General features: G+C 41.5%; 1 protein-coding gene across 11 annotated transcripts in view; it reads right to left on the bottom strand.

Moving 5' to 3' along the window:
• Positions 1-23,994, bottom strand: part of baz2ba (bromodomain adjacent to zinc finger domain, 2Ba) — a 295,269-nt gene that overhangs the window by 61,422 nt on the left and 209,853 nt on the right. For 6 of the 11 annotated variants that reach the window (XM_067987408.1, XM_067987414.1, XM_067987418.1 and 3 more), the window contains 9 exons: positions 19,099-19,309; positions 18,922-19,014; positions 18,746-18,807; positions 14,969-15,034; positions 10,267-10,332; positions 9,802-9,846; positions 9,501-9,527; positions 6,232-6,297; positions 3,626-3,766 (listed from right to left, as the gene is read on the bottom strand). In XM_067987408.1, the coding sequence (XP_067843509.1) occupies positions 3,626-3,766; positions 6,232-6,297; positions 9,501-9,527; positions 9,802-9,846; positions 10,267-10,332; positions 14,969-15,034; positions 18,746-18,807; positions 18,922-19,014; positions 19,099-19,309 (777 nt within the window). The remainder of the gene's footprint in view (positions 1-3,625; positions 3,767-6,231; positions 6,298-9,500; positions 9,528-9,801; positions 9,847-10,266; positions 10,333-14,968; positions 15,035-18,745; positions 18,808-18,921; positions 19,015-19,098; positions 19,310-23,994) is intronic. The other 5 variants (XM_067987411.1, XM_067987415.1, XM_067987419.1 and 2 more) reach the window with 3 other exon arrangements.

Raw genomic sequence — 23,994 nt, 5'->3', positions numbered from 1 at the left:
TTGACCCACATCATTCCCCAGAATCAGATCCAATAATGCCTCCTTCCTCGTTGGGCCAGAAACATACTGATCAAGAAAGTTCTGAACATGCTTCAGAAATTCCTCCCCCTCTTTGCCCTTTACTCTTTATGTCTGTTCTCACTCCCACCCTGTTGTTTCTTCATATTAATTACTTCCTCCACTCATCATGCAACCGTATCCACTCTTGCTCACGGTTCCACTCTGCGTTCATTAATTTCCTTCAAACAACACACTTCTCAATACACACAACCTCCATATCTTTTGCAGTGCAACAGCTGAATGACCACATGCTGATGTGCTTCACACTCTTATCAGGGCAATGACAATCTAGCTCCCCCCGCCAACCCCCTTTTTCTTCAAAGACAGTTTCTTCACATTTCCCAAAAGGCAAAGCAACAGGTATCACCCTCTTACCCTTGATGGCTTCATCCTTACTGGTTTTCATCTATTGACAATTGCGCCCTCACTGTCTGCACTAATCTGAAAGATAACTCCCACATCTCCTCCATTGCTAAAGCTACTTTCATGAAGCTTGGTATCTTCTTTCCTGCCAAACATTTCTTTCCCCTCATAAACTCTTAATTTTTTACAAAGAGAAAGACCATCCAAGATCTGAATAATACTGATATCTAGGGAAGTATTTCCAAACACCCTTCTCACACTCTTGGGCATGATACAAGATAAAACTTATCAGATATATAATGCTTGACTCAACTCTAACATCTCTCTTTCCGAATCGCAACCTTTCTTGCGTCTCAATTTTATCAATACTACTGTGGTTAGCACTGCTCCGAGCTTTCCTCTCATTTCTTCCAAGCTGCAAATATTCTGTCCTATACATTTTCCTCCTTCCCATATCTTCACTGTGTTCCATTTGAGATTTAACACCGTCTTGTACTGTAATTTCATTAATTTTCAGGATTTCAAAACTTTTCTGTTTTTCCTTCCACCTATAATCTTTCAGCTTTTAAACCCAAGATTGGCATCACTTAATAGCTATTTCTTGATTTACACAATCCTCTGTTTTATTCTTTTCATGACTGGTTGTGACTCGGGACATCTTTTTCCATGAGCTGCTTTGATTATCTGGTCAGAACTATGGTAAACACTAAAGACTCAGGAGAAGGGATATATTAACTTCAAACACTGTATGTATATATACAATACACAGTTATGTAGAAGGCCTGAGTAGAGAATCATATCCTGGACAATTAAAACAATTTTTGGGAATTGAAAGAAATTAGTAAATTCTTGTAATAAAAACAGAAAATGCTGAAAAAGCTCAACAAGTAAAGCAGCATCTGTGGAGAAAGAAACAGAGTTAATGGGCTCAATATTAGGAGGTCTGCGGGTTCGCGGCGGGGCGGGGGGGGGGGGGGGGGGGGGGGGCGACCGGGCGCGTGGGTAACGCGCCCGGTGAAATCAGTCTACTCCGCGCGCGATCACAGCCTAATTGGATCCACTTACCTGGTCTTCCGGGTTCCCCGCTGCTGAGCTGTGCGTTGGGCGGACTGCGCATGCGCAGTAAGGTCCGTCAGCTGGAGGAGCTCTATTTAAAGGGGCAGTCCTCCACTGACTGATGCTGCAACAAATAGGAAAAATTACAGCATGGAGCAGCCCAGGGGGAAGGCTGCTCCCAGTTTAATGATGCCTCACTCCAGATATCATTGGATGGGGTGAGGAGGGGGAGGACAGAGATCTTCCGCCCGGCGGCCGGGAGGAAGCGGCCTGCCTCTGCCACCAAGGCCTGGCTCGAGGTGGCAGAGAAGGTCACCTGCCCCACCAACATATCACGCACCTGCAAACAGTGCAGGAGGCACTGCAATGACCTCAGTAGGTCAGCCAAAGTGAGTACACTTGCTCATTCCCCTACACTCCGTCTGCCACATCACCGCCCCCACCCCACATCTCCTTCTGCACTGCCAACACTACTCCGTCACATCAACCCTCACACCCACTCAAACCTCATCTTACCTGCACTTACTCACCTCGCCAGTACTCATCCTGCCACTACCACTCAACCCAATCCTCATACAATCTCATGGCTCTATCTCATACTCACCCTCTCATGCATCTCTTTCACGGTCAGCCTCACTCAACCTGCCTCTACCTGTGCTGCAGCCACAGGGCATGCATCACATATGTGCAGTAGGCAGCGTAAGGCAAACGTGTTGTGAGCATGAAGGGGATGCACAAGGGTGTTTGAGGGTTTGTCATGGTTTTTACGTATAATTAATTTCCGACCAACTCACATCACATATTATATTGGCTCCACTACTGCCATGTCTTTGCGAATCTTGTCTGGTTTGTGCAATAATGCCCTTTCCCGAGGATCACAATGAAGACCCACACCTGATGCCATCCATTGTGTCACTGCAGAGTGGGTGTAGGTGTATTTGCAGGGCTCTTTCGTGCAGACGACTGAGAGACGTCGGCGATGTCCGCGATGTCCCCGGTGGCACCCTGGAAGGATGCGGAGAAGTTGTCGAGGGCAGTGGTGACTTTGACAGCGACAGGTAAGAAGATGGTGCTCGGGCCAGCCGGGAGCAGCTCGGCATGAAGGAGGCTGCAGATGTCCACGACTACATGTCGAGTGACTCTGAGCCTCCGTGTGCACTGCTGCTCAGAGAGGTCCAGGAAGCTGAGCTTCGGTCTGTGGACCCTGTGGTGAGGGTAGTGCCCATTGTGAAGCATCTCTCTCTGCGGTTGCCCTCTCTCCTGCTGTGCAGGTGGATGTGTCACAGCACTGTGTTGTGGAGCTCCACGTGTCAGAGGTGGACGGCGTAGCCAGCGAGGCTGGTGATGCAGTTCGCCCTCCGAGGTCATGACTGCAGCTAAGGCGGCCCCCATCCGGAAGATGTACATCTGAGGGGGTCCGCAAGGTAGGTACATGTGTCTGGACCCTGGGGTAAGTGTGTAAGTTTGTGAATTTGATTGTTAGGAGGAGGGTGTAGGAGGCCAAACTTTGTCCAAAGTGACAGAGTGGCCTCCTGCAATGAGTGAGGGTCTCTCCCCTCCCCCCCCCCCCCCGACCTGTCAAATGGACCTTTGCAGCTGCCACAGGCTGATAGCTGCAACACGTCCATTTCAACTGGGAGTGTTTCCCCCAGTACGGGAAACAGTCCCAGTTGTTTCTAAAATCCCACCCCTCCTGAAATATTCCCTTAATCAGGTCTGTTAACGACCTGAAATAGCAAGGTAAATACTCTCAAGTGGCACCCCGCCGGCTTTAATTGCCAGCGGGAGTCCCACATGCGGGGGCTGCGCGCGCACGTCAGCGCGTCTGTGGGGAACCCGGAAGTGGGCGGGTTGGAGCCGGACTCCCGACCCGCTCCGGGATTCCCCGATTTTTGGAGCCCCCCCCCCCCCCCACCAGGAACACACCCAATAGCGGGTGCTAATATCGGGCCCAACGTTTCAGTTCGAAGACCTTTCGTCAAGAACCCTGACGAAAGGTCTTCGACCTGAAACGTTAACTCTGTTTCTTTCTCCATAGATGCTGCCTCACTTGCTGAGCTTTTCCAGCATTTTCTGTTTTTATTTAAGATTTCCAACATCCGCAGTATTTTGCTTTTGATTTCGTAAATTCTTGTAATGGGCTTACCTTATGATCTGACAAACACATATCTTCATTGGGTTTCTTTAGCTCCTTTGCCATTTGCAATTCCAATTTCTTCTGTTCTAATTTTCGTTCTTTATTTAAACGTTTCTCAACCTTTTTCTCCTGCTTCAGTCGTTCCTTTTCCTTTGATTAGTAACAGATTATAAATTACTTTATTTCTTGTTAACTTGTATCTGGTTCCAAAAACCCATTCAGGTACAGTGATCATTCAAAAGTAAAAATTTAGCGGAGCTACACTCTTTAACTATGAATTAGCCACTTGAAAAGTAATATGTACTAGTGGATCTCTGTGGCATTGCTCATGGGTCTGGAACAGATTGTGATATTTAGCTGTGAACCCGGCCTGTGTCTTCATGGCTATTACTCTAAATAGATACTTAAGATGTTCAGATCAATTAGAGGGCAGTTGCAACTGCCAGCACATTTCAGGCTTGACGTCAATGGGTTTTATTCTCCATTTCTTAAAGATGGTTCTGCATCTATAATGAAGTGTGACATCTGGAATGTGCAAGACACCACACACAAAAAATTGAAACACATACACACACTCACTCTGCTGGATATCCTGTAGCATTGCACAAGTCAAGAGCTGCAGTGGTTTAAAACAAGTGATCTGCTACTGCATTCTGCTTAACAAAAAGTAATCACATTATTGTTTGAAGTAATAATCACCTATAATCCCATTATTAAAATTCACACCATTTCATTCATTCATTCTCTCCCTTCCTCAAGAAAACCCTTCATTCTGCAAGAGTTATCTCACTGAATAACTTGTAATTTTACCAGAAAAACTGCAAAAAGGACCGAATTGTGGACCACAGCGCTAGCAGCTATACATCTGGATTCACACCCAACAACACAAACTGAGAAATTATTACGCTGAAAAGTAAAACTGGAATTCTGCAAGCAAAAATACAATAATACAAAAAACCTGCATAAAAATAAGGCCTAATCTTGCATATGTGGACCATAACACAATTGTATGGATAAGTTCAATGGTATTATAATGAATCTTGATATTTGTTGGTGTCACCTATCCTGCATGTGCAGCCATCAACTGCAATGGTTTGCACAGGTGCGATTGTGCTCTAATTTTATTGGGTCACTATTTTTGTTACTTCATTCACTGTTTTCATATTTTTGTGTGCATAATTCAAATTTATTCTTCAACTATGTACTCAATTTTTATCTCTACCTTTTTAAAGCCCAGATATTGAGCATAGAGGTAGATAAGATGTACCTGTTTCGGTGAATATGTAACATTCAGCATCACGGTATGGGGGGGGGGCGGTTCTTGTAATTTGGCAAAACTAATGGGAACATGGAGTTTCGCAACAGTGGTGGGGGTCTAGCCCTGGGGTTGGTACTGTGGTTTGGCAGTAGTATGAAAGGGAAGGGTCCTGCGGTCTGGTAGCACTGGGGCTAACAGTACTGATGGAGGGCATCCTGATGTTTGCCAGTGCAGGCGGAAGGTAGGCCAACAATCAGTGCCCAACCTGCTTCCTTGGTCTGTAGCCGCCCGTAATGAGTTCCTGAACCTGTTCAGCTTTTTCAAGTTGGTTCTGGGCCTGAAGTCATTTTTGAATCCTCAATGTATTTTATCCGGTATTTGCTAAGTTAGTTAATCTTGTCAAAGGGCAGAATTTTGACCTCTACAATTTGCCTCGGGTAAGGGGGGAAAAAAGCAGTCAAAATTCCCACTCCTATTTGCTTTTAGTGATCCCTTTCACAGTCAAATTGTCTGCTGACAGAAACTGTATAGCCCCTCTTTAGTCAATCCTTCACATTTTGGTAGTCCTTCCTGCTGGTTGTTTCTCCGCTCCCACTCCCCTTCTCTGAAACAAAGTTCAATGGATTGTTCAGTTTTACTGCTCCATGGTGATTTGCTCCATTCCCTGCCCATTCTCCATTTCACCCAATGCCCCCTGCCCCATGTGATTGCTCCATTTCCCAGACTGCCATTGAGCAATATCACAGGAAACCTATTAGTATAAAACAAAATCAGTATGGCTGAAGCAGCCTTTTCCGTTATAAGGAAGTTGCCAATTTTCAGAGAGAATCCAAATAATAATTGTAGTGACTGAATTTCATGAAAATCCAATCCAAAATTTACCTAAGTGACCAAATAACATTGATAATTAAAACTGCAGTGGCAATCTTTTATTTCACTGGAGCAATCCCATTTTCAAAAGAACTAATCCATAACAGATTGAGTGCAAGTTTACAAAAAAATTTGCAAGCAAAATTAGAATTATCTGTTGATAAAAGAACAGCAGTGTTCCACAGATGTATCTGTGACAAAGGTGGATTTAAACATCGAGCGAAATGAGTAATCTATGTTATCATAGAGATTCTGTTTGGGTTTCACTATAATTAACACATCTCAACTGTAGTTAAACTTTAGTTACATATATTACAGAAGATAGCTGCCCTGGTCTACAATACAATAAATCAATTACTCTATGTATATAAACTGGACAACTAAATACTTGTATTACACTGGGATCCAGAAGAAATATACTTTCAGCGATTATACTCCTTTCTACTGAATCCAGTAATAAGATTCCTTAATACACTCTTTTACTTACTTCAGCCCTTTTCCGGGCTTCCATTGCTTTCATGAGCATCATATGTTGCCTTCTCCTTTCTTTTTCCTGACAGTGCACAAGACAAATTTCAGGTTTAAGTGGTTAAACTATACATTAATATCAATGTTTAAGTTTTAAGAATTTAGTTTTACTATATTTAGCATAAGTTAGACAATAGTGAACAATTTACAATAAAAACGGACAATGGCCAAGTTTGTGTACATTTTAGTTGAGGATTAGGAAGTAACATGGACAATCAAAAGCAAAACAGAAAAAGCAACAGATGTAAAGACAGTGTAAAACGAAAGCGTATGCTTTAAGTTATGTACATAGTTCTTGGAAAAGCAGAGCAAACCAGTGCAATGCTTCTCCATAGCTGTCAGGTAAAAAGCGCAATGGTCGGCTTCAACAGGCTAATTACTTTACATCTGCTTCAGACACAAATCATTTAGCAAAAGGCCAATTAGTATAAATATCTGATGTAATTAGCCAATTTTGTAACATTTATTACCTGCATATCTAACTTTTAAATGCAACATTAAAATTAGCCTTCCAGAACATCAACGAGAGGAAAAATATTGAGCTATCCCACGTCAATTTTATTGAAGAAAAAATTACTGTTTTAACATGTTATGCTCAAATTCCAGCAAACAAAATGATTGTCTTGACTAATTTCAAACCTATCAGAAATCTAAAATATGGAAGAAAAAATTCTTGAGGGGTTTCTCCATCTCCCTCTCCATCTTCCTCACTCCCTCTCGACCTCCCTGCCCCACTCCACTTATCCCCCCCATCTACCTCCCCCCCCTCTCTCACCCTCCCCACCCACCTCCACCCTCTCCCCCCACCACCTCCATCCCTCTCCCTCTCTCTCCCCCTCCAAACCCCCCCTCTCCCCCTCCAAACCCCCCCTCTCCCCCTCCACCGCCCTCTTCCATCCCCTCTTCCTCCCTCTCCCCCGCCACACCTTACCCCCTCTCTAGACCTCTACCTCCTCTCTCCCTATCCCTCCCTCTCCACCTCTACCCCTTTCCATCTTCCCCCTCTAACTCCCCCCTCCTCTCTCTACCCCAGCTCCCACTCCGCCTCCACCCCCTCTCTCACTCCCCGTCTCCGCCCCCCTCACTCCCAGCCTCCCCTCACTCCCCGCCTCCACCATCCCCTCACTCTCAGCCACCGCCCCCTCACTCTGCCTCCTCCTCCCTCACTCCCCGCCTCTACCCTCCTCGCCCCTACCCCACCTCCGCCCCCTCTCTCATTCTCCGCCTCAACCCTCTCTGCCCCCCCTCACCGCCTCCACCGTCCCCCCCCCCCCTCACCGCCTCCACCACCGCCCCCCCATCCTCTACCGCCTCCACCACCGCCCCCCCCTCCTCTACCGCCTCCACCACCGCCCCCCCCTCCTCTACCGCCTCCACCACCGCCCCCCCCTCCTCTACCGCCTCCACCACCGCCCCCCCCTCCTCTACCGCCTCCACCACCCCCCCTCCTCTACCGCCTCCACCACCACCCCCCCTCCTCTACCGCCTCCACCACCCCCCCCCCTCCTCTACCGCCTCCACCACCCCCCCCCCTCCTCTACCGCCTCCACCACCCCCCCCCCTCCTCTACCGCCTCCACCACCCCCCCCCCTCCTCTACCGCCTCCACCACCCCCCCCCCTCCTCTACCGCCTCCACCACCCCCCCCCCTCCTCTACCGCCTCCACCACCCCCCCCTCCTCTACCGCCTCCACCACCCCCCCCCCCTCCTCTACCGCCTCCACCACCCCCCCCCCCTCCTCTACCGCCTCCACCACCCCCCCCCTCCTCCACACCCCCCCCCTCCTCCACCCCCCCCCCTCCTCTACCGCCTCCACCACCCCCCCCCCTCCTCTACCGCCTCCACCACCCCCCCCCCCTCCTCTACCGCCTCCACCACCCCCCCCCCCTCCTCTACCGCCTCCACCACCCCCCCCCCCTCCTCTACCGCCTCCACCACCCCCCCCCCCCCCTCCTCTACCGCCTCCACCACCCCCCCCCCTCCTCTACCGCCTCCACCACCCCCCCCCCCTCCTCTACCGCCTCCACCACCACCCCCCCTCCTCTACCGCCTCCACCACCACCCCCCCCTCCTCTACCGCCTCCACCACCACCCCCCCTCCTCTACCGCCTCCACCACCCCCCCCCCTCCTCTACCGCCTCCACCACCCCCCCCCTCCTCTACCGCCTCCACCACCACCCCCCCTCCTCTACCGCCTCCACCACCACCCCCCCTCCTCTACCGCCTCCACCACCCCCCCCCTCCTCTACCGCCTCCACCACCCCCCCTCCTCTACCGCCTCCACCACCACCCCCCCTCCTCTACCGCCTCCACCACCACCCCCCCTCCTCTACCGCCTCCACCACCACCCCCCCTCCTCTACCGCCTCCACCACCCCCCCCCCCTCCTCTACCGCCTCCACCACCCCCCCCCTCCTCTACCGCCTCCACCACCCCCCCCCCCCCTCCTCCACCACCCCACTCCTCTACCGCCTCCACCACCCCTCTCCTCCTCCACCCCCCCACTCCTCTACCGCCTCCACCACCCCCCCCCTCCTCTACCGCCTCCACCACCCCTCTCCTCCTCCACCCCCCCACTCCTCTACCGCCTCCACCACCCCTCTCCTCCTCCACCACCCCTCTCCTCCTCCACCCCCCCACTCCTCTCCTCCTCCACCACCCCTCACCTCCTCCACCCCCCCACTCCTCTACCGCCTCCACCACACCCCCCCCCCCCCCCCCCCTCACCACCACCCCCCTCACAACTCTCCCTTTTTTAAGATTACTAACAGCGGGATGGAACTCAAAGCAACTGTGCTTAAGGCAGAAGTAACTTTGTGAAATTTGGTTTGCTGGAATAGCATTGTACTGGGATAAAAAGAATAAACTTTAATATAATGTGAGGCAAGGAAATGAATTGTGCTCAACAACAAACATTTAATGGTAGTCTAGCCATTTCTGAAGGTCTACAACTAGTTTTAGGGCTTATATATTTATCCTTTTGTTGTCTCCTGTAAGGAGGTGAAGCTATCTTTTAAGGAGACTGTTGAAAGCGGAAGCTACAGTTGTTGATTCAAAAAGTTTTTTCTTTTGTAGTTACAGCAGATGTATGCAATGCACTGTGCTGTAAAAGCCATGCAGAAGTATGTAGTATGACAGCAGCCAGTGCTACACTTTATGCAATACTATGACAACCATATCACAACCAAATCACGATGCGGTGTTAGATGTACAAAAAACATACCCATACCATATCTAGTCTATGCCTCTCCAACTCCTGGTAGAAAGAGTTGGCACATCATTATGAAACAGTAATCACAATATGATAAAACCAGTTCATATTATAAGAAAATTTACTTTCTGACAGACCCAATACCAAAGCAAGCCAATTTAACTTGAGGAAAAAATTATGTATAATTACAATGAGGAAAGATAAATCTTTGTAGTTTGAACAAATGTTTACTTCAACATATTCCCCATAGCTAAAGAAGAAACCAGACAGTAAAGAAAAAATTCACTAAATAATGTTACAGTATATATAATTTACCAACCTGATGCTTGAGGAGGACAGCTTGTTGCCTTCTCAATTCCTTTTCCTTAAAAAGGAATAGAAAATATGAATTCTTGAATACATCATCTATGTACAAGAAATGAACAGCGAAACAAGAGGCTAATTGGATGAAGATTATGACTCAATAATATGCCAATCTATGTGCCCTGATTGGTACTAAAGTGTAAGATTCTGAAATTAATAAATGGTAAAAGTAACTTCAGCAGTTTGAAATATCTGTAGAGAGAAACAACCAAACACAAAACCTTCAACATTGAACTAGACACTCCACCATGAACAAGGTCCTGTGGTATCACTGCCTAAATTATTCCCTCTATATTTTAGTCAGGCTCCTACATAATTCATTGAATATCACCTATCTGCACATTTTTAATACTTAATTACATAATCTCCCTACACAATTGGCCATTAAAGTTCATAGATCCAGAGATCCATCTAAACTAACCTTCATCCGTTTCTCGGCTTCCAATAATTTTGCATTTGCTGCTTCTTCCTTCTTTTTCCTCTTAGCCTGTGCATGCAAAACAGGTCTGGAGGTCATGCAAAAGGCACTACTGGAACTTGAAACAATCTCAAACTTTTAAGAGATACATGCTATACAACACAGCAAAGTGCAATGAGCTAGAGTTTCTACAGAACTTCAACTAGGATACGTCGACCATGAATATTTCTAACAGCTTAAAATTAAACACACAAAATATCTATAAAACATCCATAGTCTAAGTACTAATCATTACAAATAATTTAAATGCTTGCAGAGATGAAGAGAAGGTTTTTAAGGGCTATTCAAGAACTCACCATATCAGGACCAAAATATTTGCCCATAATGATGTACTTACAGAAATATGTGATGCTTGTTACACTAAACTGCCAAAACAAAATTTGGTAACTTCATATAGCAGCAACTAGTAACATTTTTAAAACAGTATGGGACTAATGCATCACCCACCAACAGCAGAGACTGTGCCCAACAAAACTGTGTCAATTGCACTTAGATCCATAACATAATGTGCCCTAAGAAAAGCCTTCTGAAACTATGGAGATTGATGAAACTGGCTAAACACTAGTGTAGCAATTAAGATAGACCATGTTAGTACCTCAATATGATTAAAAACAACAAACATATTGATCAAATGCAAGTGCCCACATTTACATACTCAACTATTCAAGATATTTATTTCATTGGTAACGTCTAATACGATAAGTGAAAAGAAAACTGAATGGCATTTATCCAAGAAAATCTACTACTTACAAGATTCCAAATTCAAAGGGCCTATACACCATGTGCTTTTCAAGTATAGACAGCAGTAAGGGGATACTATGTTGTGAGCAAAATGCACTGAATACACTGAAAAATAGATTGAAGATTCTGAATGAAGAATTAAAAAAGTCAATGGTGTGCAGCACTGATTGTTGATCTTTGGAATTGTAAAAGTTATCATTTCTCAATATTGTCTCTTAAAAGGGACTGAAACATCTCTTAACAGATGCTAGCGTTTGCATTGAAGTATCATCTTTTGTGCATGACTGCACTTACAGTCAACTTCTCCTTTCACAGCTTTATATTTTACATCTTAATCTCTTGATTGTGTAGAACTATTTACTGCACTTATAATTAGAAAAAGCTGAAAACCAATAGTCCCTACCAATCATTGTTTTTTTATGTCACTCGACCACATCCAGAGACTTTGGCTAACCAGATCTTTTTGTCAACTGATGACCACGAGAATGGAAGCATCTGCAAGGATCATCATAAGCTCGCTGGATTGATCAACAAAAGAATGCCAGAATGCCAGATCAAGTCATCTAGCCATGTATAATGGATTAACTTTCTTACATTATTAACACTTTTATGGCCCAGAATTCGTTGCAATGGCGTTACTGGCGACGAGCGCCATAAGTTAAACTGTTGTTCGCTCCGATCCTCCAGTGGTACATTCACAGTACAATTTGCTGGAAAAATAATTAGAATACGCCGCAGCAAACATAGCGCTGATTGGGAGTGGTGCAGCTAATGTCTGATATACATCCAAGGTACCGGAGCCCGATACAGAATGGCACAAGTTATTTAATATTTCCATAAAAGTAAAAAAGGGCTAAACAATTTGCGCAGGTTTCCCGTTTTCACATTTTAAAAATTGATGAGTATAAATGGAGTTAGTTCTTTCTCTTATTTTGTAATTAATTCTCATTGCTTACAATCGGGATAATCACAAAAGGGCACCAGTCACTAAAACAAGGGCCGCTCGTTGTTGTTGCAGATCTCGTGTCTGGCTAATTTCACTTCTGGCATTCTATCTGGTCAGTAAGAGGTGTTTGCTTTATTTTAAACAACGTTATGGCATTCAAGTAAGGCTGGTTTGATAAAGGCTGAAGCTGTTATCCCATCGCACACGCAATACATGCCTCCATAGAACGGTTTGTTTCACTCCCATTTTACCCCAAATAGGGTTGTCCCATCAACCTTACTTGGGGCTATAGTGTGTTAGACTCTTCATTGGGCAAATGCTGGGAGTTCAGTTATTTACAAACTGCATTTCTAACAAAGACTGAATACATTTGGTAAAATTGCTTATATTTCCTTTCCTGATAATAAGATGGACGAATATGAAAGTAGATTCCTCTTACCCACACTGAACACCATCAAGGAAGTCCTTGCATCTCCCATTACTAGACTTATGTTTTTAAGTAAATCAGTACAATTCCTCGACATGTAAAGTAATGAGGTATCAAAATAGCTGCATTTTAGACCCAGAGAATTTTGGTTAGTGGGAACTTCATGCAAACAATGTCAAAACCTGCTGAATGATTGAATACTTCACTGATTCTGAGCCCTCCAGCGCCATTCTGTAATGGTCTAAATGGCCGTGGTGGTCACAGTGGTGTTAATTCAACAAACTCAACCTTGCCATTGATTTTAATGGAGGGGCCGAACTATGATAATTAGCTGTACAATGTTTTCGGTGAAGTTCTCTGTGGGCCCCAGCAAAGTATGGCATGGCGTACGTAATGGCATAAGTCACTCACGCCATAATCTCCTGGAATTTCTGCACCATAATAATGGCATATGCCATAGATGCACCATTACTGTAGTGCAAGCTTTCAGCAAATTCAGGCCCTAAGTGTTGAATGCATTATTTGTATTAAATTGCACTGATTAAATTATACTTGAAACATGTACGTCACTAATTTTTTTTCCTGTAGGAGGATGTACTTCAACATACAAATCACAGGGAGTGTAAGCCTAATTTAGGTACTGTGAATCAGGAAAATTTAAATGTATGTACCCCCTTTAAGATTGCCTGCACATCCTTTTTACTCAGTTAGGGAATAGTAGCTTTGAAGAGTGGTACTTCTGGCAGAGCTCTACTGAGAAATGGTCCTAAAAGAATGCGTTCACTCTACTCTTCCAAGGCGAAAAAGGTCAGATAAGCTCATAACCAATTTCATCTCTAGTAATACTATCTCCAGTAGGGAAACAATAGTATCTTTCTTAAAGCCAAGAGCCATATCATGTCTGTTCAAGCTCAGGGTAATTCACATTTTCTATAAAACAAGACATCTGATGAACAAAACGATTTGGTCTCATCATCACAAAATCAAATTACTTTATAGCATCTATGCTGCACACCTTCCTTTATCTATAAAAGGTCCATGCCAAGCACACTTCAACTGCATCACATCTTTCAATGGCTTCACATTTGCATGTGACCTCACAGGAATCTCCAAACATCATACATTTGTAGTACAAAAAATAGTTTGGCCCAAATAACCACATATCTATTAAATGACCAATTAAATATCCAATTGGCTAAATATGAATGAACCACCAATGAGAAACAAATAACCAGCAGAAAACCAAGCAATTTAAATCTCTTTTTTTCAGAAACCAGCAAGTACCACAAAACCTACTCAAATAATTCTGGACATTGTTTCCGGCCACCATTTCTCTACTTTACTTAGGTGAGTGTACATAGCTTGAAATAACATAACGTAAAAGTATTACACAATTCTGAAATAAAATCATGAAATTTAGCCCTAAAACTGGTTATAATATGTTAGAAATACCTGCAAGAACTTTTATCACACATAGGTCTGTCTAACTTTCAACATGGAGCCTGGGATTTGAGCTAGAAATTTCCCACTTTAACCTGGACACTGGGAATTTTCAGCTGCTTTGGACAAATTCTGTGTGACAGAGATCAATATGGGAATTTTCAGCCTGTTCTGATGGAACTACAGTGCTCAGTGTGCATCTCAACAACCCATGTCACATGACAAGCAGGCATAAAAAAGGGAATTCTAGCTTCTGTGGAGTAATTCTTTTCAGCACTTTAGATAGTTTAAACCTTTAAATAACAATTCTGAGCTACAGTGATTGCAGTGTTTGAGACATCTGGATGCTAAGCTGAGACACCACAACCAGAGTCAGTCAGCCAGCCAGGCCCAGGCCTGTGGAGAACAACCACATGTACAAGGTGCTCGTCCTTGGAGACTAAACCACTGGAAACACTTTGCGAAGCAGTGCTATAGCAAGAATTATAAAATCTACCATTTGGAAGTAAAGGAGAAAAATATATATTTTCAAATTATGTAAGTAACAGAAAAAAAGAAAGATTTTGGTGAGGGAGAAAATTAAATAAAGTACTTACATTTTTAAGCAAGTACTGCAAATCCACAGTGGAAGGTAGAACCAAAATATTTTACAATATGAACTGTGAATAAGAAGTTTTGGAAGATCCTTGTAACTGTACCCAGCAGGATTCAGTGTCTTTGGATAAAGGGAAGAGGCCAGGTGGCCCAGGCTTTTGGAACTTTAAGGTTGGATTTGTACTACTATATTTTATCATTTGCCAGCAGAAGTTCCTCCCCACTTAAATAATTGTCATTTCTTAAAGCAGCAAATTAACAAATTCCATTTCTGATCTTTCTCATCTTCGCTTCAACTAGTTTTGATTTTCACATTTAAGAAACTGATTAAAATGAAGATGGCCAGGCAATGTTACCTGTACACCTGTTAGATTCTAGAATAGCCCTTATACATACAATGCAAAACACAAAAACAAAACTCCACAATCTACACATCACATCAAATTACTAATTTTAAGTCTCAACATGCATAAAAAAAATTATTCCAGAGATTCTACCTCTAGAATTTGCTGAGCTCTCAGTTCCTTTTCCATCCTAATTTGTTGAATTCTTTTGATCTTTTCCTGTAGAGAAATATACACAGTATCAACATTAATCAAATTAGTGCATATCCACTTAAAATTTAATAAACTAGCAAACAATTTTAGTCTAGCATATTGAATAACAAACCAGCTAATACTGTAAATACAAATGGACACAAATTTATAGAGCATTTCTTTGTATACTTGACAATCTCAGTATCACTATCACAGGCTATGATTTCACTTTTTGAAGATGTTAATCAATGTAGCAACAACAAATTGCATTTATATAGCGCCTTTAACGTAGTAAAACTTCCCAATGCAGCATAAATTTCTTTTACTGGGAGTCGAGTTCATGTAACCATAACTCAAATCTTATTAAAGCTGGTTGATTTCATGCGCACAGCTTCTAGCTCTGTATGTTCAGTATGAATTAAATATTGTCGTTGCACCCATGGAGTATTAAGTTGAAGGGCATAGTGCTGAGATGTCTATTTTTCTGATGATTTCATCAAATTGCATCATCTTCCTTATTATACATCTACTGGTCACAGAATTACCCAATTTCCAAACTGTAAATTATTTTCAATAAACCTGGAGTAGTAATATATCAACAGTTAACTGTCACTGTGAATATCACTCACAGTATCCAATGGTGTAATGTACACTGCAATCCCATTTTTTCTGCTTCAATACATTAGAATATCCAGACAGTCCGTTTCATTGTTGGATTAGTTAAAATACAAGATTTTCATTTCAAAATATATTTGATAAATATAAGTTGATCTTCCTTTTAAAAAAAGTTGCATTAAATTCTAGTATGAAAAGTTGTAACAAAAGGAAGCATAGTAAAATGATCAAATAATTATACTGAAAAAAAACGTGCACTTTGTTATAGGAGAACTAAATCGCAGCAGTGCAGCAAATCCTGTCATAATATTCACTTTAATTACTTTATGTTTGTCAATCAAATTTTATTCTTCTGGCGACTTACATTTATTCTGATTAAAAATATCAATGGACCATCTACTTTTGACAACCAGTGTTGGCATAAAGCACTCCCAGGTCAGGTTAAGCATGGGCCTAATGCAGGAAAAATCACTCTCTATCGTGCTAACACAATCCTACTCACACACAAGAACAGCTTCCTGTACTGCACTGATGTGAAATTTACACTTCCTACATTAGGCATTCTTATGGACTCTGAAGAACACCACCAACTTGTGACAAACAATGGGCAGGGTTATGCTGTGGATTTGCATCCATTAGAAAGTCGGTTGAAATTGGCCCGATCCATTTCCTTTAAGACCTCCACGACTGAATAGAGGAGACTCTGACACCATCAGCACATACTAAATTAAAATCAAGTAAAGCAGTTGAAAGTACCAATCCAATTAGTTTGTTATTTTGACAGCTACCTGGTAGGCAGAAAACGTGAATTCTGAGGTCATTGTTTAATCATCACTTGTAATGCTGCATATAAAAGATCAGTAGTGTACAGTAATTTGAGGACTCTCAATTATTTGCCGGATTCAGTTAACCACCAGGTGGGCCCTCCAATGTTATGAATAAGCAAGGTGCAACTATGTGTTAACTGCTTTCAAAAGGAGCTGGATAAATAATCTGGTTAAGAACTGAATTCAAAGTTATGAAGATAGATATAGATAATTGAAATTTTTGCAAAGCATTAAGGCTCAAGTGCATTTGCGACAATGGAAATGTCCTTTGTGGAATGCAACTATTCATGGTTGAATAATGACATTCATATATGACATACATATTAACTCAGAGATCAAGTAGTCATAAAGAGAGACCAGTTCATAGTTTTCCTCCAGCAAAAAAAATACCCGATACAATCCAAAAACAATAAAACTAGAAAATGCTATTTGGCTTATAAAGCTCACCCTTACCAATAGGTAATGTTCAACATGCACTTCAATTTATTAACTCTCTCTTGGGCAAGTTCAAAGATCGAATGTCATTATTCAACCATGAATAGTTGCATTCTACAAAGGACATTTCCATTGTCGCAAATGCACTTGAGCCTTAATGCTTTGCAAAAATTTCAATTATCTATATCTATCTTCATAACTTTGAATTCAGTTCTTAACCAGATTATTTATCCAGCTCCTTTTGAAAGCAGTTAACACATAGTTGCACCTTGCTTATTCGTAACATTGGAGGGCCCACCTGGTGGTTAACTGAATCCGGCAAATAATCGAGAGTCCTCAAATTACTGTACACTACTGACTGCTTGGTTTCCCCACACCTGTCCACCTCAATCCTCTCCAACAGCCCTCAACTCCATTAACTCCTGCCAACAGGATCAGTTGGCACTAATTATTGAGTTGCCAGCTCAGAGCTCTCCCACACTAACCTGCAACTTATTGCGGTGCCATCTGATCTTGCCAGCAGCAGGATCCTGCTTAGGAACAAAAAAAAGTAACAGCCTGACACCTGCTGGTCTCCTATTATCTATGAAAATTCTTCGAAAGATAAAAATGGATAGCTCCTTTCTTGCAAATTGGGATAATCTGGGTTCTACTATGCAACAGGAAAGGTCCTAAGTGAAAAGACATTCGCTAAATTTGATTGGAGATTTCTCCATATATTCATTACACTGTAGAGGCAGATAAATCCTTCCACTTTCAAGACTTCTTTAATAATTTTCATCTCATGTTAAGCTCGGTCAGCATTTTAAAGACCTGACTCAGGTCCCTCACAACCTTTTTCATAGAAAAGTTCAATTTGGTATGTCTCTACTCATAACTTTTTAAATCTTGAAACTTTGTTTTTCTCTTCTCCGTAAGGTATCAATACCCTTTTAAAATTGTTCACAACATTTTAAACATGGTCCCGCACTTCAGTTATACAAATTAAAATAACCTGCTCTGACTTAAAATCAGATGCCTTTGAGATGTATCACTGTATTCCTATCCAATAAATGTGAATGTTAATAAAATGTAACATATATATAAAAAAAAATCTAATTCCAAAGTTCGCTACCTTTTCTGGATATCACCAATCTAATAGTGCTATTTAGCCAACAGCACATAAAAAATAAACTAACACCGATAAATGTCCCATAAAAACAAAGTATTGAGATTTGTGCATTAGCAGTCAAACTTTGCTGTACATCATTTACTAAAAATACATTTGAAATAATATAGAAGTACATGACAAAAAAATGGATATTCAAAGCTCTACTGCTTAAAATACAAAGCAATTTGAAAGCAAGGGCTCAAGTTCACAAGGAAAAGCTACAAAGAACTTTTGAAAACAACTCCTGAATCTGTAAAAATTGTACTGGACACATGGATGAACACAGCACTAAAAAATGCAGAAAAGGCACAAATGTGAAATATTAGGAAAACCAAAGGCAAGCTACTTCCAGAAATACACACATAACTGTGTTTAACGAACAGATGAATATACCAACCATACACATCACAGTTCATTACAGAGGGTACAGCAATTGCACAAACACAAACTCCTCTCCAACCTGGCACCTTTGAGTTCCATTACAGCTGATGAAGTACAAAAAGAGTGGAATAAAAGAATGCTGCTCAACTTATGTGCAAAATCAATAGACTGGAAGTAGGTTGTCTACAATGCACTCATTAACAGCGTGTGGGGTGAACAAACATTGAGAGTCTGAAAATGTAAATATGAGACCAAAAATACAAATCAAATGCACAAAAAAGTTAATCTGGTAAATATTAAAATCAACAAAAGAAACACATAGGAGAGTACCTGCTGTCTCATCATCTTTAGCTGTTCCTTTTGTTTCCGTTTTTCTTCTGCTGCCATTATTGCTGGAAAGAATATTTGCCCAGTAAATTCAGCTGGTCTAAATAAACATTCCAAAAATATGAATATTGTTTGTACAATAGATAACAATCCTAATAAATGTTTTTTTCAATACTCACCTTGTTGTTTTCTAGCTTCTTTAGCTCTCTGCGCCAGTGCTTGCTTTTCAAGTTTCTGCATCATCTTTAATTCTGCTGCTTTCCTTGCATAGGCTATATACATTTTTAAAAATACAATTCATCAAGTAATTTGCATTTGATAATGAAATGTAATGCATTCAATTTATATATGCTTACCTTGAGCTTCCAATTTTCGTAACAGTTTTGCATCACTGTTCTTTTGAAAGTCTGGCCTTGCAATATTTGGCGGCCTGCCTTTGCGACGTCTCATTTTGGATTCATCTCTAGCACGTTGCTTTTCTGGATTCGGTGGGCGACCTCTCCGTCCTTCCATTGCCTTTATTTTTGGCAATATTTCCTCATTTTTTAAATGACACCATTGCATACCCTAAAATAATTTTTATGCAAGATTATTTAAATTAGTCTAAACTGTAATATTTTTATAACACATCGTGCCAAATTAAAGCTCGCGAACAGAACAGCTAAATTGATTATTCACTTCTTAATGTAGTATTCCTCATTTTCTGGATTAAGTAATCCTCCACAAATCATTTATAAATTGAGGGGTGTCACAAGCAAAATCATTAGGGGTGACTGTCTCGATAAAAGAAACTTAAATCCTCAGACCGCAGAACTTCCCCATCCCATACGTTTATAGTAGCGTTATCTGATTAATTTTTTAGTTCTTTTGCTCCAAACAGACTACTTTCTATAACATTTTAAAAGTTAACTCAGAATAATTATAATATCTTCATGGTTATTTTCCCTCTCTACAAAAAATTACTTCTTTGGTTCAAAAAAAGAAACAAACATGATTAATGATTTTATAAATAAAAATCTATCAGTTTTAAACAGGTTTTAAAATAAACCTAAAGGGATTGCCAAGTACAAAATTAATTTACACTAAACCAAGGTCTAGGAGGTCATGGAGGATAATGTTACTGGGGATAAAAAGAGGAACACTATGTCAAAGTAGCACTGGTAAGAAGAAGGGATTGTGTATGTCTCAGAGGTACAGAAAAAGCTAACAGAGCCATGTCAAAGTACATCTGATGCAACCAAGTTCAATCAATGTCTGGTAAAAGAGCAAAGATTAAAGAAAAAGAAAGAACTTGCATTTATTGGACATCCCAAAGTGCTTTACAACCAATGAATTACTTCTGAAGTGTAGTTACTGATATTAAGTAGGTATACGCAGCCGCCAATTTGTGCACGGCAAGATCCCACAAACAGCAATGAGATAAAGACTAATTACTTTGTTTTGTGGTGTTGGTTCAGGGATAACTGTTGGCTAGGACACTGGGAGAACTCCCCTTGCAGTTCTCAAATCTTTTATGTCCATCCGAACAGATAGACAGGGCCCCAGTTAAACATCTCATCTGTAAGATAGCACCTCCAACAATGTTGCATTCCCTCAGTACTGCCCTTAAGTGTCAGCCTAGATTATGTGGGACTTGCACCCATGACCTCTGACTCAGGATCAAGAGTGCTACCACCGAGTTAAGTTGACACTTATTAACATTAAGCATTTTCAATACTAACTTTATACCGAGAAGTTCTGTCTGCTCTTTTCTAATGTTAAAAAAAAAGCTCGTATGGGGAGGAGAGCTCAATCCACCCATGCATGCACACAGTTCTCTCATGGTGGACAAGATGCGATTCAAGTCTGACTGGCTGCACTTTACAGTCCACAGCCCCAACCTGAGACTGATAGTGCGGTAATAATTCCAGCCTTAAATCACAAAAGCTAACTTCCCCAAAAGGGAAAAAAAAGTCAAACATTGCCCAGAACTAGATCTGGAACCAAATCATTCTAACATTTTTTCAGGCAGGAGTAGACCATTGGTCCACTTACCCTACCCATCCAACTTTCTACAAGATTACATTTTAAAATCTAATAACCATAAATCCTGCTTGATGACAAGAACACGTCTTGTCCCTTTTTAAATGCCGATATAAGTCTCTTGTTCTACCATCTTTGCTGGTAATCTGTTCCAGATGCTTATCACTCTTTTACTGAAGAGAATTTTCTGAAATTCCTATTTTACTTTGTCATCCTTAATTTGAAACTAAGGTTCCCTGTTCTTGAATTTTGTACGTGACAGAAAAATGTATCTGAATAATCATTCTCTACATCGCTCAATCTTAAAAACTTTTATCACATCACCCATCACTTCGCTTTTCAAGAAAAAAAAGTCCGACGGTAGCTAAGCTCTCATTATGGCTCTGTCACTCTAGACTAAATCTAGTAGCCCTTTTTCAACAACTTAAACATTTTTTCTAAAATAGGCAGAACAAAACTATAAACAATACTCCGCGTGGTCTTAACAAGAACATATATATTATTTTAGAATGACCTCAAGAGTTATAGGTTACACCTCTAGCTGCAAATCCCAAAATCCTGCTTGCTTTCTTAACTGTCATTGGACACTATTTATGGTTTTCGTGTCCTATCCACTGAAACCCCAACATCTTTATCCTGCTGTAACATCGCAAGCAAATTCTCATTTAGTACATAATCCATACTATCCTTTCTTCTCTACTACATCTTGCAAATGTTCCAAAAAGGAAAAGCTTTAAAACTACCCATTGCTACAGCTATTGACCTTGAAGAACATTCTTTATTTTGGGGGGGGGGGGGGTATTAAGTGTATCCATATGATTTATATTAATTAGTGTTAACTGTATTCAGGTGGTGCATATCAATTGGGGACTCTCTTGTATTCATTTATATGAGGGCTTATCTAGGGTGTGGAGGGGGTAATGTGGATCTCTGTGAATAAAGGCTTGGAAGCAACTGAAGACCAGGCTCTAGTATTCGATCCTTCACTAACTGGCTATTCAGTTTATGACATTTTGTATCCATTATAATGAATAAAATTAAATATTGTGACTAAGTGCCATTAGGGAAAGTTCAAGTGCTCTCTGGTCTGGAAATAGTTTGGAAAATATAACAGTCAAATGGCTGAAATATACCATCTAAAAAAAAAATCAAAAGATTTTGGTAATTGGTCTTGTTAAGTTATTAACTTTTTACATAATTCAGCAGTTCATATGTCCTGTTAGGATTGAGAATGCAAAGCAATTTATCAGGGGGAGGATGGTGATATCCTGACAGGAAGGTAGGAGCACGCAGAAGGAGAAATTTGCCCGTGCACTATTTTTAACAAATTGGTTCAAACATTCAGTGAAATTCCTCTGTTCACTATTTTAAGTACCCTGTTTGTTTTAAGTTGGCTAATGACTTTGTGAAAATAGTAAAGAGAGGAATTTCATCCTTACGCGCTAACCAAATTAAAAATAGTGAACAGAGTGGCCATTGTGGAAAATGGCAGAAAGCAAGTTTAAATCGTCGTGGCTCAATTTCCCTCCGACATTCTTGGAGTGTGAACCGTATGACCAATGGATGAATGAGTTTGATATATGGACACGGGTTACTACTCTACCAAAGAGAAAACAAGGCATGGCCTTGGCATTGTCGTTTCCTGAACAAAGTAAAATCAGAAGTAAGGTATTTTCTGAGATGGATGCAGATCTTTTGGATAATGATGAAGATTTTACCTTTCTAATAAGATTTCTGAATCAAACCTACAAGAAAGATGACCTGTTATGTGCCCATGAGGCCTTGGTCAGCATTTGATAGATTTCGGAAAATGGACGGTCATTCAATGGAAGAGTGTATCATGGACTTTAGCAAATTGTACAAAAGGTTGACAAAGTTCAAATTGGGAATCCCTGGATCGGTACTAGCGTTTAAATTACTAGATTGTGCTGAGGTGTCTCATATGGACAGGCAACTGGTCCTGACTGGCGTCCAGTTCTTGACAAAGAGACTCTGTTGGATCAAACCTCTGCTGCCTTAAAAAAATTCCGCAGTACCACCCTATAAGAAATCATCAACATGCATCATGAAGGTGCTTGAAAGTTTTCCGTTATGGTACCAATAAAAGATTGCAGGATCTGCTTTTAGTTGAACACAACCTTTTTTCAGCAAAACATCTCACCGAAAAATACCATACTCTGGAAGCATCATGCATTTGTTTAGTTTCCATAGTTTTCCTTCTGCATCTGCTGCCTTTTTAGGTGGTTTCAGAAACACTTGTCTCCGAAAAGTGTTGCCCTGCAGAAATGCAGCTTTTACGTCAATTGACCCACATGCCCATGAATATGTTGCCAAAAGAGCCAAAAAGATTTTTTAAGATTACCTTTCCAGTGGGAGAATCCACTTGAACATCTGTATCATCCAGTTTCTCTTCAAAACCCCTAGCTACCAACCTTGCTTTAGCCTTATAAGCCCATCTGCAAGGATGTTTTCAGGACAAATCCATCCATGCGACAAAACTGGATGACCCTTATCTGTTACCTCTGAATAAACATCAAATTCTTTCCAGCTATCTAACTCACTTTGTTTTGCCTCTCTTGATCGTTTATCCTCAAGTTTCCTGGCAGCCACCAAAACTTCAACAACAGACTTCTGTTTCTAGTTGTTACATGACTGTTCTGTGGTCATTGTTTTATTATCTACCTAGTCAAGTTACGTCTGCTACTTCCACTTCTATGTCTGTAGAGACAATTGCGAGAGGGGTGGGAGCAGTTGTTTCCATCAAAGCAGCACATTATCATCCAAAACCTTTCTCTATTCGCCAACAACCTTCCATAAAACAAGATAATCTGAAGACACCAACAATTGCAAAATTTGAATGACACACCAACTGCATTCTGCTTCTTTTTCTCAGTTTCTTGCCTCAATCAACATAAACTACTCTTCTGCGGAAGTTTTTAGAAGATCTTCAATCAAAATACGGAAATAATGTCTAAATCAATTTTAAACTTCAAGCACTGCAGTGCTCCAGAGTCGTCATCTTCACAGTTGGTTTGACATATTTGCATCAAAACACGACATAGGAGTATGCTAAAAATGCTTTACTTTTTCTGCTTTCAGCCACTTTTCATTTGTCTGCATAGTAGCAAAAATCCCATCACATGCATACAAGGTGCAACTAATGATCTATTTCAGATTTCTGACCCAATGGATGAAGGAGTCATCTTAGACTGGTGTTTAGGATCAGGTCT

This window comes from Heptranchias perlo, chromosome 7 (genome assembly GCF_035084215.1).
Source record: "Heptranchias perlo isolate sHepPer1 chromosome 7, sHepPer1.hap1, whole genome shotgun sequence".
Lineage (NCBI taxonomy): Eukaryota > Metazoa > Chordata > Chondrichthyes > Hexanchiformes > Hexanchidae > Heptranchias > Heptranchias perlo.
This window is presented reverse-complemented; position numbering and strand designations above follow the sequence as displayed.